The 21,203-nt window shown below is 40.0% G+C and overlaps 1 protein-coding gene across 1 annotated transcript in view; it reads left to right on the top strand.

The window, feature by feature from the left end:
• TMEM45A (transmembrane protein 45A) overlaps positions 1-21,203 on the top strand; it is a 101,523-nt gene that overhangs the window by 57,523 nt on the left and 22,797 nt on the right. The window contains exons 2-4 of the mRNA XM_082655430.1: positions 7,026-7,217; positions 8,373-8,585; positions 9,939-10,123. Coding sequence (XP_082511556.1) covers positions 7,028-7,217; positions 8,373-8,585; positions 9,939-10,123 — 588 coding nt within the window. The 5' untranslated portion in view covers positions 7,026-7,027. The remainder of the gene's footprint in view (positions 1-7,025; positions 7,218-8,372; positions 8,586-9,938; positions 10,124-21,203) is intronic.

Here is a 21,203-nt window from a genome sequence, read left to right as displayed (position 1 = left end):
CAGGCTACTCAGGCCAGCTTTCTTCTTTATTGTCAGCCCTGTGCATTCTGACTTTGACTACAGTAGTAGTAAATAAATAGTCTTGCTACGGGCAAAGTTTCACCTCCTTTACATGTGCTAAGAACTCAATGATAGACAGTCACAGAAGGAGGAGCCCTTTCCTTGTAGTGTTTAACCTCCTCAAATGTACTTGATGAAGACTATTTGATGGAACTATTCAGAAACCTTTTCTAGTCTCTGCCCTTATCTATGAGGAGGCCACATTTAAACCTGAGCGTTTTAGTGCCCCTTTGCTTGTCTCCACATACTCTAAGCCTTTGGTTCTCAAAACTCAAGAATACATAAAAAATAACTTGTGAGTGCTTGTTAAAAATGCAGACTTCTGGGGCTTCCCTGGTGGCGCAGTGATTATGAATCTGCCTGCCAATGGAGGGGACACGGGTTCGAGCCCTGGTCCGGGAAGATACCCATGCCGCGGAGCAACTAAGCCCGTGCGCCACAACTACTGAGCCTGTGCTCTAGAGCCCGTGTGCCACCACTACTGAAACCCGTGCGCCTGGAGCCCGTGCTCCACAACAAGAGAAACCACCGCAATGAGAAGCCCGCGCACCTTAGCGAAGAGTAGCCCCTGCTTGCCGAAACTAGAGAAAGCCTGCACGCAGCAACAAAGACCCAACACAGCCAAAAATAAAATAGTAAATAATAAAAATAAATACTGGGGCTCCCCCTGCCGATTGATTTAGTAGGTATGAATGAGCCCAGGAATCTGCATTTAATTAGCCTCTCCAGCTATTTCTTTTCTTTCTTTTTTTTTTTTTTAAATGAAAGCTTCTTTCTTTATTTATTTTTGGCTGTGTTGGGTCTTCGTTTCTGTGTGAGGGCTTTCTCTAGTTGTGGCGAGCGGGGGCCACTCTTCATCGCAGTGCGCGGGCCTCTCACTGTCGCAGCCTCTCTTGTTGTGGAGCGCAAGCTCCAGACGCGCAGGCTCAGTAGTTGTGGCTCATGGGCCTAGTTGCTCTGCGGCATGTGGGATCTTCCCAGACCAGGGCTCGAACCCGTGTCGCCTGCATTGGCAGGCAGATTCTCAACCACTGCGCAACCAGGGAAGCCCTCTCCAGCTATTTCTGATCCTGGTTGCCACCGAGGCCAGGGTTTCAGGGAGGTGGGGTCCCAGGCAGGAGCTCATCATTCATTAGCTATTTATTGAGTGCTTACTAGGTGTGAAATATAGGGGATATGGCCCTTGTTCACCAAGAGTTTACATTGAGGGGGGAAATAAGACTTGAATGCAGATAGGGTAACAGCTGCTTGCTCTCCAGGTTAGAGTTAGACTGTTCTTTCTTTCTTGCTCACATTTCACTTTGTGCAAGCCTCACATTGGTTTAGAATAATTTTTTCTAACTTATTTATTCACTTTTCTCTCTATCAGATTGTGTATTCCTTGAGGGCAAGTGAGCTTCACTGTTGACCTAAAGCATTTTTTTCAATCATCTTTTCCTACTCCTATAACTTTGATTTTGGCAATGACTTCAACCTTAGTACCTTAGCAATGACTCCAACCTTATCACCTTGCTTGAGGCACTGTATGTTACAAAATGGTTTATCTTATCAATGATGTTTTATTATGTTACTGCTGCCGTAACCATTCCCTTTGTCGTCTATCCATCTTGATGGCCTGGAAGAGAGGTAGCAAAGATCAGACATGCTCCATTGGCTTTGGTTTTCACAGCAGGTGGGACATGACTGTGGTCATGTGGGTGAGATGTCAAGGTGAGTCGGGAAGTACTCTACGGCACAACGTTTGGACTGGAAGTTAGGATGTTCAAAAGGGGGTGGTCCTTAGATTCACATTTATGCAGGCATTGTGACATTCTGAAGACTTATTTGCTCAAGTTCAAGCTGGAAAGATATGAGCACATAGGTTAAGTCTCCAAGGAGGAAGAGTGGGCAGTTTTAGATTTAGACCAGTCGGTATCTACTTTTCCTTCTTGAGACTGGAACGATTGTAAATTCTCTTCTGGGAGAAGAGAATTGCATTTGACTTGACACTGAGGAAAGTGTGACGGTAAGGATAATTTAACTAAGAATAGTCTTTCAAAACAGTTGAAATTTTGGAGAGAAAGAACTGGTATGGAATGATGGAGAATCAAAAAAATTTAAAGCTATATATGCTTGTATACACTTTGCTTTTAGAATTAAGGCAAACGGTAAAGTGAGCTCAAGAAATGGCTCTAATTGGTTTAGTGTATTGGAATATATAAATGTCTTGAAATATGAGTCACTAATTAAGATTTAGGGATACTTTATTTTGGTGCTGGCTCAAGATGAATTTTTAGTTTAAGTTTTTCTCCATGGTATTCATTTTATATTGAAGTTAGATATTTTGTTGAGATTCCAACAAGTAAATTGTAGGATTTCTTTCTCTGGGCTATTTTGAGTTCTCTCCTCTTTCTGTACACAGGTCTGGTTTTTGGTTTAAGTGACTTTGGTTAATGGGAATTAACACCTAACGCCTGATTTAGATCTTGAGATTTGCCCAATATTATCCCCAAGTGCTAGAGTTTAAAAATATTTTCGGGTGGTGAGTGAGTGTGTGTGTATGGCAGTGGTCAGAAAAAAGGAGCCAATGAGGGTTTTAGGGGTTGCTTCTTGTCTTAGCCCAGAGGGTGATGGTTGGTGTCATTAGGAGCAGAGGGTTTTTTTCAGATGGGGAGGAATAAACATTTTTAGGATGAATGGCAGCTGGAAGCCAGTGATTGAATCTTGAAGCCCACCATTTTAGGCCTGCCTGAACCTCTTTCCCCACGAGATTACAAATGGTGCGATTAAGCAGGGAGGATGTTGAGGAAGGACCTTTTGGTTTGCTATCCTGGTGATTTTCCCTGGGGTTTCTGCTAGCTTTCTGGCAGGTATGTTCTGCTTTGTGGAAGAGGAAAGCCCTGTGTTCTCCTTCCAAGGGCAATGTGTCTGCTTTTTTGATTGAGATCTAATTAAACTCTGGACTACTATGTTTTCATAAGCAGTGAGTTGTACCTGTAGGCAATAGAAAAACAGGTAACAAAAGACAGATATACAGAGAGTGGTTTTCTAGAAGTTGAGTGAAGTGTTGTTTGAGGATTTGAGTGATTTTTTCCTCTCCACAGTGGGAGTGAAATCAAATGAATGCCATTTTGTTGCCAGGAGCAACTGGGTCTGCTTAGTCCTTTAGCCAGGCAAATACAACAAGCTGCTTTGACTTCATTTTGTTTGGGTCTTTTAAACAGAGAAAGATTGGAAGCATCAGAGTGTTTCAGATTAAAAGGCTAAAGATACAGAAGTTCTATAACTGATGTAAGAACAAGGAATCATTTCTTTTTTTTTAAAATTTATTTACTTTTATTTGTTGCAGTGCATGGGCCTCTCATTGCAGTGGCTTCTCTTGTTGCAGAGCACGGGCTCTAGAGCGCAGGCTCAGCAGTTGTGGTGCATGGGCTTAGCTGCTCCGTGGCATGTGGCATCCTCCCAGACCAGGGCTCAAACCCGTGTCCCCTGCACTGGCAGGCAGATTCTTAACCACCGCGCCACCAGGGAAGCCCGAGGAGTCATTTCTTATCTCACTCTGCTCATCTCAAAATCTTTCAACTATTCCCCATTGCCTCCGTATCACATCCCAATGGGCTGTGCTGAGATATATTGGTCCATTCAGCCTTTGGGGCAGCAGGAACCTGTTAACTGGTCATAGAGGTGGATTTGGCCTAGAGCTGCACAATTCAGAAATTTTCACGTTATCTCCAAGATAGGTAGTATGTTTCACGTGTGTGTTCAAAGTACTTATTAGGTAAAAGTAAACATTTAAAAGCAACCACAGTTTTGGTAACTCTGTTTTGGAATTTTCTTCCTTTTTTTCCTATACCAGAAGCCTTAAAAAACAAACAAACAAACAAACAAACAAAAACAGGACCAGGCTCCTAACCTCTGAGAAACCTCAAGTACCTGCTTCACAGGCTTTCACAATATAGTGAAATTTCACAGGCTAATGGAGAAGGCAGACTTTCAGTAACTAATCACACAAAGAATTCATTGAAGTAAGAACTGGGTGCTTTGAGAAGGTATAAGAGCGGTCCTCTCCTATCTGGGCCATCAGGGAGGATTTCCCCAAGCAGATAAAACTGAAGAGGCTAGGGGAAGTCAGCCAAGTTTGGGGCAGGAGAGGGTTGACCTAAGGAAGCAGAGGCAGTAAGTATCAATAACCAATTCGTTTTCAGGGACATAGGTGGACTTTAGGATGACTCTCACATTTTGGGTTTGGGCAAGTGGGTGAATGGTGGTAACTGGAGGAAAAATTATTTTCTGGTAATGGATGGGTAGATGATTAGTTCAATGGAGGTGTTGTATAAATATGTGATCTTGTATTATAAGAAGGGCTTAGTTACTTTTGTTAAGTTAGAACTTCACAGTGTATAAGACACTATGTAGGTCCAGTGGGGAAATAGAAGAATAGATTTATGGTTCCTGCTTTCAAGGAGCTTATTCTTTTTTTTTTTTTTTTTTTTGCGGTACGCGGGCTCTCACTGTTGTGGCCTCTCCCATTGCGGAGCACAGGCTCCGGACGTGCAGGGCTCAGAGGCCATGGCTCACGGGCCCAGCCACTCCGCGGCATGTGGGATCCTCCTGGACCGGGGCACGAACCCATGTCCCCTGCATCGGCAGGCGGAGTCTCAACCACTGCGCCATCAGGGAAGCCCAAGGAGCTTATTCTTTAATTGCAGTCAAGGAGTTAAATAACCCCTGAAGATTCTAGTAACACTCTAAGACAACAGCAGGAGAAATGTTATAGGCAGTACACAAATGATTGCTAAGTGAATTGTATAGGTGCTTCTTTCTTTTCTGCAATTGGTATCCAAGTAGAATTGCTCATCTGGTTTTACTCTTGTTTTACTTTCATAGTTTGAGATGGGTTGAGGATAGCATGAGCTTGTTTAATAATACTGTGGGTTATTTGCTTTGGAATAACTCATTTTAATTTTAAATTTGTCTCATTTTACAGAAGAGGAAACTAAGGCATGAGAGGTTAAATAACTTTCCCAAAGTCATGTAGCTGGTAAATGGTAAAGTTGGGATTCAGATCTAGTCAACCTGAATCCAAAGTCCCCTCTCCTCAGTTTTTAAAAAATCCTATTCTTTTTATTTTTGATTTTTACTAAATATATCCCCTATCTCCTAATTTTAGACATATATATTGTTTCTAATTTGGTGCCCATATTTCTGGTTAGACCTTTAGGATAAAGTCCTGGAAGTGGATTTCCTGTACCAAGGAATGCAAAATTTTTAAGGTTCCTTAGAACATATCAAATTCTTTTCCAGAAAATTTCAAAAAATTTACAGTCGAGATGTACTTTTCAATCCCATGTAGAAGCATTTTTCAATTTCACGTGGTTGTCTAAGCCAAGACAAATAAGAGGACTCAGTAACACTGTGATAAAGATGCTGGTTAGGATAATGAATCACAGAATCTGTTAGAGCAGGAAGGAACTCCAGGTGTCATCTAGGCCACCTCTTTCTTTATTAATTAAGAGCCAAGGCTCAGAGAGCTTAAGGGACATAGTCCAAACCATACGTCTAACAGAGTCAGAGTTAGGATAAGAAGCTGCTCTTAGCACTGTGTGACACATTGAATCAGAGTCTCTTGATGGTAGGCATGATTCAGGGGTGTGCTGAAATGTCCATCTGGGGTCTCAATTGGAGATTTAACAGACTTAGTGTTGGAGTCAGCTTCATAGTTCCCCCTTGAAACTTCACAGTTGTGTCAGAGGGATGTGGAAGTAACTCAGAGGGATCTGCCCCGAACTGAGAGGTCCAGTACCCACCCAAGGAGATAAAGAACTCTTCTGGGCCGGGGGAACCCTGAAATCCCCTTTCATGAGTTCTCCTGCAGCTGGCCTACTCTGATCCACAGGGATGATTCTGAACTCTCTTTTCGTTATTCTGTAGATGGTACAATATGTTTGAAGAAAGGGCTGCTCACATAATTCAAAACTCATATAATTCAAAACTGGTTTTCTATAGCACTGACCAAAAAAGAAGGAGGATATTTCTGTTTTTTATTGCTCGATCATGTAGCAATAGTGTAAACAGAATTTACAAATTGATTTGGCTTGGTATCCCTCTGGATAGGCTGGGTTAAGCTGTTAAACCTCAACATTTTAATGACTTAACACAATAAAGGGTTGCTTCTTGCAAAAATCTGATGCAGGCTGGTTGACTGTCTCCTATGTTGCCGATATGCCATGCCAGGGTTGCCAAAGCATGGGAAAAGAGAGTTAAAGGAGCCATACAGTCTCTTAACTAACTCAGCCTGGAAGTGACAAATGCCACAGTCCATTGGCCAGAACTAGAAACGTGGTTCTGACTCAAATGGAGAAGGGGCTGGGAAAAGTGCGTGGAAGAGTACACAGATACTTGATGAGCCCTAATGGTCTCTTCCACACACTTGATGCTTGATACTTTGAAATTACCTGCTTAAAATTTTTTGTAGGCAATTTCATATCATTTCAAGTTTTAAGCATAAAGGTAAAACTTTCCTGTTACTTTCTTTCAAATATGCTTAAAGTGTAAGTGTTGGTTGAGTACACACTATCATTTTTAATAGATCTTTTGAGCTCCCTGTTAAAAACAATGAAACTTTTCAAAAATAGTTGTGAGATTTAGGTAAGTCATTTCACTTCTCTAAACCTGAATCCCAATTGAAAATGTGACTTAGCCCCTCATTCATGGGTATGTTGTGAAAATTAGATTAGAGATCACATGTAAAACACTTGACACAGTGCCTAGGACAAGGTAAGTGTTCAACAAATGTGGATTTTTCCTCTTTTTGGTATTGTTGATATTTAATGGATCTACCACTGTTGACAGTAATACTGGATCCTCTGACTCAGAGGTGTATCCATCATCATCAGAAGATAGCGTACTTTACAGGAATAAGCGATGTTTTGGCCAAATTCTGGAAATGAAATGTCTTCATCTTCTATATGTTCTTATTTTGATAGTCATGGGGGATTTCAAAGGCCATGCTCTCCCTGGAACCTTCTTCTTTATCTTGGGGATTTGGTGGACAACAAAGTGCATTCTGAAATATGCCTTCAAAAAGCACAAGCGGACTTCCTACCTTGATTCCAAAGTATTATTCCATCGAGTAGAAATTTTGGAGGGAATCATAATAGCTGGAATGGCTTTAACTGGTGAGTGACCCTTTTCTGTGTTCTGTCTGCTTTTTGGGGTATTTTCACATGCAAAGAGAAGATTCAATATCAAAACAAGAAATTGCTAAAATAAAATTTTTATTCAAAAATACTGAAATACATATTCTAATTGTAATTTCTATGTGATATAATTTACTAGAAGGTGATACTTCATGTTTATACAAAGGGCTATTCCTTAATGAGTTAGTCATAGCTGTTAACTTGCCTGCCCATTCAAGGTGAATTTCCTTTATAGAATTAGTTGGAGCCTTTAAAATAATTTTGTATCAATTATTCTGATGCCTGAAAGAGTAAACTCTATCAGAAACCATTTTTCAAAATGACACCAAAATAATCAAATGATTATGGGAAGGCTTCAATAATAAATCATTGCCGATAGGCTGTCCAGACGGTCAGGCTGAAGAAAACTTATCTCCTGCGCTCATCCTCTTTGTGTGATTACTAAATTAGAGAGGGAGGTTGGGCCAGATGATTGTAAGGCCTTTCCATTGGCTCCATGATTCTGTAAAAATGTTCTGTGTTTTTAAAGTTTTAAAGAGAGGGATTTCGTTGCCAAATTCTATAGATTAATAAATAAAGCAGCATCTTCAAGAAAGCTTAAATGTGTAACTGACTAGACTCTATGCTGTATCTGTCTGTGCTTTCTCGGTTATCCTTAATTGGGGAGAAGCTGAACTCTTAGCATTTTAATCCTGAACCAAGCACAACTCCCTACCCAAAGACATAGTGTATAAGAAGGAAGTAATCAGATGCCATAGAACTAATCTCACAAATCTAAATCCAAAATTACTCAGGATTTATCTAGTCATTAAATTAAAATAGGAACTAAGACCGTCAGTGGAACTGATCGGGGAACTCAGTGGAACTAAGATCATTAGCTTTGAAGATCTGAAATAGCTGTTTGACTAAATTGGCCATCTTTGACTAAAAGTGATTATCCAAACCAGTATTTGAAGCTCTAAAACCAGCCTAAAGAACCAGTGCTCAGCTGTTAGGGAACAGCCCCGAAAGATGAATCAATGTCATAAAAGGACACTATATTGGACTAAGCAGTAGGCTGATCCTTCTGCATCTTCCTGCTTTCTCAATAAAGTTATGGAAAGATTGCTTAAAGTGTGCTATGTCCCTCCGTAGGCATGCTTGGAGAACAGTTTATTCCTGGAGGACCACACCTGACCTTATATGACTACAAAGAGGGCCAGTGGGTCCAACTCCTGGGCTGGCATCATTTTACCATGTACTTCTTCTTTGGGCTGCTGGGTGTGACAAACATCTTATGTTCCACCATCAGGTCACTTCCTGCCTCCTTTACCAAGTTAATGTTAGCAAATGCCTTATTTGTGGAGGGTAAGTCTGAGTATTTTCATATACCTTTCACTATTATTGGACATTTGTCTAGCCCTTTACAATAATACTCCTTTAGTGTCCTGGTGCAGCCTTGACCCACAGGGCCATCTGTTTGGGCCATGGTGAGCTATTGAGATGTCCTAGACAGTATGCCCAAATTTTTCCTTCCCTACTGACTCATTTAGTATAGCTGGACAAGCGCAATCATTCAATGTGTTTTATTCATATTTCACATCTGTCTTAAAGAACCACCTACCATGGTTATTTATCTCTGGTTTATCCTGGAGATTATCATTATTTCCATCTTTAACATGTGAAACTGAGCTCAGAGTAGTGAAGCATATATATCCTCAAACGAAGAGACCACTCACAGCAGAGTAGCTTCCATACCTACAAACTAGCCTTTTTAATATTGATATAGTAAAACTCCACCATTACATGATAAGCAGGGTCCAAAAAATTCAGTCACAGAAAAATGAGGTCCTAACATTTTTTTGTTCAGTTGGCCTCCCTGTTACTGTATAAGGAAACACTGAAAACAAGTATTTAATGATTTGTTTTCATTTATTTCATATGTAAAGGATAGATTGATCATAGAACTGAAAAAGCCCCCAGTTATCAGGAGGCAGTCATTTCCTAACGTCCACCTTGCCTCCCACGTCTAAAGGTAAGAGCTTTTGCCAAACGCTCTTTGAAAACAAGAGCTAGATAAAAGTTGGGCACCAACAACTAAGCATTATTCTCATTATCTCAGGATGTTACCATATTTTGAATGAACATCCTTTCCTCCTCATCCAAATGAAAAGAATGAAGCTGAAGCTGGAATCTGTCCATGGGATTAAAAAATGTAGCTAGCTACTACTTCTTGGAAGCTTCCAGAGAATCTTGTCGTACCCATCAAAGTGCACTTTTATGATTTGTGTGTATATCTGCTGCCTCCAGTGGACTGAATTCCTTAAGGCGAGGCTTTGTCTCATTCCTCTGCCTATTTACCCTAACTCCTGCTGCCCTACCCTCATCATGCTTATTATTCATCCTTTTGCATAAGAGGTGCTTTGAAATATAGTTGGTTGAAAATGTCATAACATATTGGAGGAGAGAATAAAGGTTGGGGAAGGGAAAAGGAGATTTCAAAGATTCCATCCTAAAGAGGTAGCGGTGACTCCAAAAATGGTAGAGGTTTCCATTATTGTGGGAAGCAGTGGGCACCTGATATTTTGGACAGAGAAATGTGTGTGTTTGTAAAGTTTTGTGTCGAGAGAGAGAGAGAGAGAGAGAGAGAGAGAGAGAGAGAGAGAGAAACAGTAGGTAATTTCATTGAAAAAGACAAACTATTTTTTCTCCCTGTATCAGGTTTTGTCTTCTACAATCACACTCATGGTCGGGAGATGCTGGACATGTTTGTGCACAAGCTTCTGGTCTTGGTCATCTTTTTGACAGGCCTGATTGCCTTCTTGGAGCTGTTCATACTGACCAATATAACTGTGGAACTTCTGCGGATAAGCTTTTTCCTACTTCAGGGAAGCTGGTTCTGGCAGGTGAGTTGGGCCTCCAATTAATGTACCTGGTATCTCCACTGATAACCTTCTGTCTTTGATTGGTGGGTGTTTTGCTCTAGAACCCAGAGACTTCCTTCTGATGTGCTGCTGGTAGTGAGAATGTGGACCTTTGAGAGGTGATGTTTCTTTGAGTGGCCTGGTGGCCCTGGTGGGAGCAGTGATAGAGCAGCAGGGAAGGAGGTTGGGTGTGTACATTTTCATCACACACCTGAGTATCCATTTTGTAGGAACTCTGAGCCAGTGATTTTAGCTGGAAGCAATTTCTGATGCTAAAGCAGCTTAAAGCCTAATGGGTAATAAGCTCTAGAAACATATGGAAGGCAGGAAAGGGAGGAAATTATTATGTACTGAGAAAAAATTATGTGCCGGCCACTGTATGGGACTTTTACACGCACATTGTTTCCTTTTGTCCTCATGATGACTTGGACGTTAGGTATTATCATCCCCAATTTACTGACAAAGAAAACTCAGAGAGACCAAGTTACTTTCCCAGGATCACACAGTAATGGAGCTAGCACCTAAATGTGGGTCTGTCTGACTCCAAATCCCAGGCACTTTCCATTTTACTGTTGACTCCCTGACGTTGGAGTGTTGAAAACATGTATTCCAATCAGTGAACATATACTTTATAGAGACTGATAAATCATAATCCAACATACATATATAGATGTAAAGAAAGTCTGGGATGAAAGGTGAATGTGGTTTAATCAGGGAAGATTTCTTAGAGATTTTTAGTCACTAAAGTGCAGCGATTTGGGATGAGGAGGTTATTCCAAGGATTTGCATTTCAGCGAGGAGTGGTAAGAAAGCACTGGTAGGCAAGAGGAAGAGAAACATCATGGTCAAAGCATCATGGCTAGGAAAGATGTGATATTTAAGCTTATGGGGGACTAGAAAGGCTGTTGGAACAGAGGCTAGTAAAGAGAGGACTAGATTCAGGGCTTATTTTTATTTAATTTAATTTATTTATTTATTTTTGGCTGTGTTGGGTCTTCGTTTCTGTGCGAGGGCTTTTTCTAGTTGTGGCTAGTGGGGGCCACTCTTCATCGCAGTGCGCGGGCCTCTTACTGTCACGGCCTCTCTTGTTTTGGAGCACAGGCTCCAGACGTGCAGGCTCAGTAGTTGTGGCTCACGGGCCTAATTGCTCTGCAGCATGTGGGATCTTCCCAGACCAGGGCTCGAACCTGTGTCCCCTGTATTGGCAGGCAGATTCTCAACCACTGCGCCACCAGGGAAGCCCAGGGCTTATTTTGAAGGAAAAAATGGTATAGAAAAATAACAAATACCTTATCATGTGATAAAATTGATAATCGGTGAATTTAACCAGTTGGTATACAGAAGTTGTTCTGTGAGATTATTTATCATCTGCTGGGAAGCGAAATAGAATGGCATGTAAAACATGATTATGTATTCTATATCTCTTGATTGGAATGTTTTGCTATGTACGTGTATTGCCAATTCAAAACTAAAAATAAATTTAAAAAAATTTAAAAGTGATAACTTCCGGTCAAGATGACACAGTGAGTTTATGCTTCAGTGTATCTCCTCTGCTTCAAACATATAACAGTGACACATAAACTATCAAAAATACCTATAAAATAAAAAAGAAATCAAAAGAAGAGAAAAGTAAATGAAAGTAAGAGACTAAAAAATACGTAGTTGCAATTAAACAATGCAAACAAAAATAGGGCAAGCCACCTGTGGTCCAGACACAGAATAGAAATGCAGAGCCAGAGTAGAGCTGGGCTGCAGGCCTGAGGGCTCCAGGTCTAGGGTAGACATGGCAGTTGGTTCTTTGGCTCCAGGGGAGCTAAAAGGAAATTGAAGGGTTCCTCTTGATGTGGGGATAAAACCAGGTTCTTCGAACTCTTTTTAGTTATATGTTTACATATTCTCTACTCCTAATTGCTTTTCATCCATTTGATCTTTCACTTTCTGATAGAGGTCTGTTAAAATTTTATCTTATAGTTATGGATTTGTTAATTTCTCCTTATTTTCAATTTTTTCTTTAATGTCATGTATTCTGCTGTATTCTGCTTCTGCCCTTCTAGTTTTTTGAGTTGAATGTTCACTTATTTTCAGTTTTTCTTGTTTTTAAATAAATACACCTAAGGCTATAGAATTTCTTCTATACACTACTGTAGCTACCTCCCGTGAGATTTGGTGTGTGGTAGCTTTCACTCTTGGGCAACTTGTTTTTTTTTTAACATCTTTATTGGAGTATAATTGCTTTACAATGGTGTGTTAGTTTCTGCTTTATAACAAAGTGAATCAGTTATACATATACATATGTTCCCATATCTCTTCCCTATTGCGTCTCCCTCCCTCCCACCCTCCCTATCCCACCCTTCTAGGTGGTCACAAACCACAGAGCTGATCTCCCTGTGCTATGCAGCTGCTTCCCACTAGCTATCTATTTTACGTTTGGTAGTGTATATGTGTTCATGCCACTCTCTCATTTGTCACAGCTTACCCTTCCCCCTCCCAATATCCTCAAGTCCATTCTCTAGTAGGTCTGTGTCTTTATTCTCTTGGGCAATTTTGAATGTTGCATTTTCTATGTGCTTTCCTTTTTAATTTATGAGTTATTTAGGAGTGCACTTTTCAGTTTCCAAAAATATTTTTTCTTTTTATTATTTATTTTCAATTCAATTGCTTTGTATGTGTTCTCTTTGAAATGTGTTGGGACTTCCTTTGGGACATAGCCCAATGTCAGTGGTAGTAAATGTTCCATGTATCTGAAAAGAAAGTATATTCTGTCTTTGCTGTGTTGAAGATTCTACATATATTTACTAAATCAAGTTTCTTAAAGAGCTAAATATTCAAATAAAGAAGTTAGAAAGTAAGAAAAAAGGGGAGGGCTTCCCCGGTGGTGCAGTGGTTAAGAAACTGCCTGCCAATATAGGGGACACGGATTTGAACCCTGATCCGGGAAGATCCCACATGCCGCGGAGCAACTAAGCCCGTGCGCCACAAGTACTGAGCCTGCGCTCTAGAGCCCATGAGCCACAACTACTGAAGCCCACGCACCTAGAGCCCGAGCTCTGCAATAAGAGAAGCCACTGCAATGAGAAGCCCGCGTGCCGCAACTAGAAAAAGCCTCGCGCAGCAACAAAGACCCAACGCAGCCAAGAATAACTAAAAAATAAACTTATATAAAAAAAAAAGTAAAAAGGGGAAACCCAAAGAGAGTTGAAGAAAGGAATAATAAAGGTAAGAGCAGAATTAATGAAACTAATTTGAGTTCCATTAATAATTAATGATTAATTAAATATCTGAGGGAGGAAGCTGTGGGGTGTCACAACTGAGAACTAGTTGGCTTAATTTTGTCCCTTTTGGCAGATAAATAATCTTTTCACATTTCCCCAGGAGCTTTTCTAAGGAAGAGATATGAGGTTAAAGTCTTGGGGCATAAATCTGAGATTATTTAAAAAATTTTCCAGCCATCATTATGTCTAGACTAGTATCTTTCTTTACCTGGCAACCAGACTAAGTAACGTTTGGGACTTAAAGGAAAATGAACATTTCATACCAATGCAAACACACACACTGGCAGGAAATGAAGCTTTAGCCATAGTACATCTCCTCCCCCGCCCCCTCCCTGTTAGATTCCTCTGAAACAAAAATGTTTCAGGGACTTAGGTGAATTTATTATGCTTCCATGTTTTGTTGCTATGAATGTTTATGCCCCAAACTCTATCTCAAGCTAATACTATTACATTGTGATTTCCTTTTCACCATATTTTTTTCTCTCACTACTTCTCCATACATGGTTAATATTAAGCACAATACTAGCGCTTAAACAATATATAGACAGATTAGAGAAAAGGTACACCTAGATTCTTGGAACCATAAGTATGGTGAACTGAATGAGGCAAATGCTCACAGTGGCCATTTTTAAAATAACTCATCTATAAATAATTAGGTAGTAGACAAACCTGGAGGGGATTCTCCTCCCAACCTATTAAAAATGGTCTCTTTCCTAAACCACATTACAGCCAAATATATTTTCTCAAAAACCTAACCATGATGCAATTTAAAAAAGAAAAAAAAATCCCTTGGGTCCATTTATTCCATGAATTGTGTTTTCTGAGTCTGTGTGTGGGACAATATTTCTAAAGCTCACTTTAGAAAGCTCGCTTTGTCATTCTCAAATTCCCACCCTTCGTGGTCAGAGCCATGGCTCAGAGAGAATCAGGAAATGAGGAAGACACACCTGCTGCCTTTGCTTCTCAAGATGTTGGACAATTGCTTCAGCTGTACCTCCCAGCTCCACTAATTGCACCAGCAACTCCCATGATCCCCAGATCTCTAAGCCCAAACTAAAACCCAGCCTTGTCTTACCTTTAAGAATGATAAAAGTTCATTTGAAAATGACAAAAAGACCCAACTAAGCAGCAGTGGTCTGAGGTCTGATATGGTAGATCAAACACTTGCTTAGGCTTATAGTGTTGAAATAAGTGACTGGAAAATAAGAAAGAAAACACTAGGAAAGTTGAACTAACATGTAGGTAATGGGCCCTGGCTGGATGCCTATTAGAGAAGATAATTATTTACATTTTAAATGTGATACTAATGAAGCTTAAACTAGTCTAAAACAGATGTTCAGGAGTGACATACAAGATACAGCAAGAAAAAAATTCTTTTTCAGACCTTTTTTTTCTTGGAATTTTATATTAGGAAGGAAATTAGGACAGCAGATGAAAGAATAGTGACTAACTTTTACATTTAAAGGAAGATTTAATGGGTTGTGGCATTATCTGGCCTTAATTTTCAACTTTCCTAATTTACTTGGGTTTAGCCTGAAGTGACTTTCCAAACGTTTCTATGGCTTTCAGTATAATCACATCTGTTAACTCTGTTCACAGGTTTCACAGTGGCCTTCAGTCAAATATTTAGCGTTCAGTATATTAGGCTATGAGGATCCCAGTGAGATTAGCAGTAGAGGCGTGCTCAAAGTTTCTCTTTTCCTGGTGTAAAACAGTAAATGCTTTGGTAAAATTGATGATGACTGAGAGATTTCATTTTGGAAGCTCCAAAAAAGGGTTGTGACTATGGCATGGAGGGAGAAGTCTGTGAGCTTCCAGGTCAAGCAGACCTGGGTCTGAATTCTGGATCTACCATATTAATCACATGACCATAGACTAGCTATTCTGTGCGCTTAAGGTTCCTCAAATAAAAAATAGAAATGATGTCTCATGAGACTGTTGCTTGAATGAAATATTCCAACCTGAAAATACCTCATGCCTTGAGGAGATATTGTTAATTCCATAGGAAGAGTGTTGAGAAAGCTTCCAGAAGAAGGTAAACTTGAGTTGGGGTTTGAAAGATGGTTGAGAGTCACCAGTGTGTCCAGGCTTGAGCTTTAGGACAGTTGATACTCCTCTGCTTATTTCAGGCTTAGCTCCTTCCTGTATTAGTGTCCTAGGGCAGCAGTCACAAATTCCCACAAGCAGGAAGACTTAAAACAATGGAAATTTATGCTTCACTGTTCTGGGAGATGGAACTAAGAATCAAGGTGGCAGCAGGTTGATTCTGTCTTGGGGGCCCAAAGGGAGAATTTGTCCCATGCTACCCTCCTAGTCAGTTGCCAGCAATCCTTGACTTGGCAGCATGACTCCAATCTCTGCCTCCATAGTCACACCTGTGTGTCTCTGTGTGCCTGTGTCTTCATATGGACTTCTTGTAAGGACACCCATCATTAGATGCAGGGCCAGTTCTGATCCAATATGACCTCATCTCATCTGGGTGACATCTAGAAATAACTTATTTCCAAATGAGGTCACATTCACAGGTATCTGGGGTTAGGGTTTCAACATGCCCTTTTAGAGGGCACCATTTAGCCCACAACTGCTGTCTTCCCTCTGGGAGCTGGAGCAAATCACTCCCCAATCGGGTAGATGGGTGGTGTGGACGGCATTGAAGGAAGATAGGTGACACTGATAGGTGGGAACTGGAGAGCTAGTCCATTGTGCATTAAACTCAACCTTCCTAAAAGGCCCTTTCTTGACCCAGAATTTCTCTGTCATCCTCCCTGAATTGATGAGAGAGGAGGACATGAGAGGCAGATTCTCATGGTCCTGGCACCCTAGCTAAAATGGCTGGGCCCCCTGAACTGAGAATTGACTACATGACTTCTTGTAGGAAACTTGTCAGTTTCCTTCTTGTCATTTCCAAACAGTGAGCACAGAGGATCCAGCAAGTCTCGCTTTCTTACAGGGCCTTCAGAGACCTGGGCTCTGGTCACTGTGGTCTCCACAGTGAGCTTTCCTAACAGTATATAAAGGGGTATTGCAAAACACGGATATGTCCAAACAGCAGGCAAACTAGCTGGGTGGCATTTTTCTCCTGGAGTTTCTGGATGCTGTAGGTTCAGATCTCTAATCTGATGACTGATCTATCTTTTGCCAGTGGTGTTAACTCCTCATTCCTTTAGAACGTTACCATGTCCTAATGCAGAATCCCCAGCCCTTGGCGGGTGAGACACAGCAGCAATGACGCAAATACTTTTGTAACTGTTTGGAGATGGAAGGGCAGGCTCGTGCGTTACTTAGTTTTCTTATCTCTAAAATAGAGACAACAAAGGGATTCTGTCTCCTGGGATGTAGAGGAGGGCAGGAAGGAGTTATTACACAGTACCTTGCTAATTTCAACTCATGATATTTTGGAAAACTTTATGAATGTGACATTGGTTAATAAATAAAATGCATAGCACCAGAGTAAAAATAAAGACCTCTGGATTGCTCCTCTTGGTCAGGCAACTACCAACCTGAATGATAAATCGATGGAGAGCACATGTTGTGGCTCATGCTTTGGAAAAAAAAATAGAAATATTTCTATTTTTAGAAATAAGCTGAGACTGCAGACTTTTGTGTGAAGTTCCCTAATTTTTTAAATGTTGAAAACTAATTCAAATTATTTTAAAAAGTGTGCAGGCCAGGCAAAGAATGTCTGTGATGCAGATGTGGACCAGGGTCTGCCAGTCTCTAATCTGTGTTTTAAGGGTAAGACAGTACCATGTCTTCATGGGACCAACTACCATCTCAGTACTGTTTGTTCAAACCGTATCAGAACTGCTGAGGTGACTCACATGGACCCTGTTGTCCAGGCCACTGTCCTTCATACTGCTCCACGAAAGGCTAAATGATGAAAGAGAGTGTGGGGTAGAAGAAAGAACACACAGAGTTTTGCAGCCAGATGGTCATGGTTTGGAACCCTGTCTTAGTCATTTGGCCATTTTGAAATGTTGGGGAAGTTACTGAAGTCTCTGAGTTCCAGTTTTACCCTCTGTAATATGGGGATAATGATACCTTCTTCCTGGGGTTGTTGGGAGAATGAGAATTACTGTGAAGTTTATGTGTATGAGTGTGGTTAAAGTGCCTGACACATGGCAGTACATCTACCAAGTGGTACAAATGGCAGTTCTCCTTCCAACTAAAGGGAATCCTTTAAAATGGGAAACAGGAACACGTGATTAAGGCACAAATCTTAGCTTTCCCCGATTTATTCACATTACTTGAAATTTCAAACAGAAATGGTTTCACTCAATATTATAAACTAAATCCTTTTTTTTTCCCCTGTAAGATTTCATTTATTAGATGTATGATCAGGAGCAAATCACTAAACCACCTAATTTTCTCATCTGGTTAAAGAGGATAACAATACATTAACTTGGGATAATAGCACATTATTGGGGACTTCCCTGGTGGCACAGTGGTTAAGAATCCACCTGCCAATGCAGGAGACACGGGTTGGAGCCCTGGTCCGGGATGATCCTACATGCCACGGAGCAACTAAGCCCCTGTGCCACAACTACTGAGCCTGCGCGCTAGAGCCCACGAGCCACAACTACTGAAATCTGTGCGCCTAGAGCCCGTGCTCCACAACGATAGAAGGCACCGCAGTGAGAAGCCGGCACACCTCAATGAAGAGTAGCCCCCATTTACCGCAACTAGAGAAAGCCTGCACGCAGCAATGAAGACCCAACGCAGCCTTAAAAAAAAAAAAAAAAAAAAGACCACATCATTGAAGGGCCATAGTAAGGAAACCTCCTAAGCACTGTAACTGACACATAGTTAGCTAATATGATAGACATTTGTACAATTATCCAAGTAATTATCTTGGTTTTCTATTTCGTTTGGATCTTGAAACCTGACATCTGTTCCTCTATCTATCTACCTATCATCTATGTATCTTAAATTTTTATTGGAGTAAAATTCATATAACATAGAATTAACCTTCCTTCCTTCCTTCCTTCCCTCCTACCTCCCTCCCTCCCTTCCTTTTCCAGTTTTATTAAGGAATAATTGATGTACAGCCCAGTATAAATTTACAGTGTACAGCATAATGATTTCACTTACCTAATGAAATGATTACCAAAATAAGTTTAGTGAACATCCATCATCTCATGTGGAAACAAAATTAAAGACAAAGAAAAAAAATTCTTTTTCCTGTGATAAGAAATCTTAGAATTTACTCTAACTTTCATATATAACATACAGCAGTGATAATTCTATTGATCATATTGTACATTATATTACTTATTTATTGTATAACTGGAAGTTTGTACCTTTTGAGTGCCTTTATCCAATATCTCTTCCTCCCACCTTCCACTTCTGGTAACCACAAATCTGATCTCTTTTTCTAAGAATTTGTTTGTTTGTTTTTGAAGTATAATTGAAAAATAAAAATTTTATTTGTTAGTCCCTCATGCACAACATAGTGATTTGATATTTCTATACATTTCAAAATGATCACCACAATACTCTAGTTGCCATCTGTCACCATACGAAGCTATTACATAATTATTGACTATTCCCAACACTGTACATTTCATACCTGTGACTCTTTTATTTTGTGACTGGAAGCTTGTACCTCTTAATCTCCCTCACTGATTTCTCTCATCCCCCCCACCTTTCTCCTCTCTGGCACCATTTTATGCATTTTAAAGTGTATAATTCAGCAGCATTTAGTACATTCACAGTGTTGTGCAACTATCACCTCTATTTAGTTCTAAAACATTTTCATCACCCCAAAAGGAAACCACGGATCCATTAACCAGTCATTTCCTTTTCCTCTCCTCCCAGTCCCTGGTTACCACTCTGCTTTCTGTTGCTATGGATTTACCTATTCTGGCTATTTCATGTAAACAGAATCATGCAATATGTTACCTTTTGTGTCTAGTTTCTTTCTCTGACATGTTTTCAAGGTTCATCCATGTTGTATTATATATTAATATGTCACTTTTTATGGCTGAATAATATACTGCCATAATACCACGTGGTGCTAATTCATCATCAGCTGATGGACATTTGGATTGTTTTGAACTTTTGGCTCTTGTGAATAATGCTGCTATGAACATTTGTGTAGAAGTTTTTGTTTGCTTTCAATTATTTTGGGTATGTATAGTACCTAGAATGAAATTGCCAAGTCATGTGATAATTCTGTATTTAACTTTTTGAGACACTGTCAAATTGTTTTCCACATAGCTGTACCATTTTACATTCTCACCAGCAATGTATTACGATTCCAATTTCACCATATCCTTACCAACACTTGTTACTTATTATTATTATTACCATCCTAGGAGGTGTGAAGTGGTATCTCATAGTGGTTTTGATTTGCATTTCTCTAATAACTAATGATGTTCATAATTTTTTCTTGAGCTTATCGACCATTTGTACACTTTCTTTTGGAAAATGAGTCTTCTATTCCTTTGCCCATTAAAATTTTTTTAGCTTTTTGTTGAGATTTAGTTCTTTATATATTCTTGATATTAGTTCCTTACCAGATATATGATTTGCAAGGATTTTCTCCTATGCTGTGATTGTCTTTTCATTTTCCTGATCATGTCCTTTGATGCACAAAAGCTTTTTTTTTAATAGCTGAGCTTTTTTTTTTCTTATTCTTATTATTTTTTTACATCTTTATTGGAGTATAATTGCTTTAAAATGGTGTGTTAGTTTCTGCTTTATAACAAAGTGAATCAGTTATACATATACATATGTTCCCATATCTCTTTCCTCTTGCATCCCCCTCCCTCCCACCCTCCTTATCCCACCCCTCCAGGTGGTCACAAAGCACCGAGCTGATCTCCCTATGCTATGCGGCTGCTTCCCACTAGCTATCTACCTTACGTTTGGTAGTGTATATATGTCCATGCCTCTCTCTCGCTTTGTCACAGCTTACCCTTCCCCCTCCCCATATCCTCAAGTCCATTCTCTAGTAGGTCTGTGTCTTTATTCCTGTCTTACCCCTAGGTTCTTCATGACATTTTTTTCTTAAATTCCATATATATGTGTTAGCATACGGTATTTGTCTTTCTCTTTCTGACTTACTTCACTCTGTATGACAGACTCTAGGTCTATCCACATCATTACAAATAGCTCAATTTTGTTTCTTTTTATGGCTGAGTAATATTCCATTGTATATATGTGCCACATCTTCTTTATCCATACATCCGATGATGGACACTTAGGTTGTTTCCATCTCCGGGCTATTGTAAATAGAGCTGCAATGAATATTTTGGTGCATGACTCTTTTTGAATTATGCTTTTCTCAGGGTATATGCCCAGTAGTGGGATTTCTGGGTCATATGGTAGTTCTATTTGTAGTTTTTTAAGGAACCTCCATACTGTTCTCCACAGTGGCTGTATCAATTTACATTCCCCCCAACAGTTCAAGAGTGTTCCCTTTTCTCCACATCCTCTCCAGCATTTATTGTTTCTAGATTTTTTGATGATGGCCATTCTGACTGGTGTGAGATGATATCTCGTTGTAGTTTTTATTTGCATTTCTCTAATGATTAATGATGTTGAGCATTCCTTCATGTATTTGTTGGCAGTCTGTATATCTTTGGAGAAATGTCCATTTAGGTCTTCTGCCCATTTTTGGATTGGGTTGTATGTTTTTTTGTTATTGAGCTGCATGAGCTGCTTGTAAATTTTGGAGATTAATCCTTTGTCAGTTGCTTCATTTGCAAATATTTTCCCCCATTCTGAGGGTTGTCTTTTGGTCTTTTTTCTGGTTTCTTTTGCTGTGCAAAAGCTTTGAAGTTTCA

This window comes from Grampus griseus (assembly GCF_964374135.1).
Source record: "Grampus griseus genome assembly, chromosome: 5".
In the NCBI taxonomy this organism is placed as follows: domain Eukaryota; kingdom Metazoa; phylum Chordata; class Mammalia; order Artiodactyla; family Delphinidae; genus Grampus; species Grampus griseus.
This window is presented reverse-complemented; position numbering and strand designations above follow the sequence as displayed.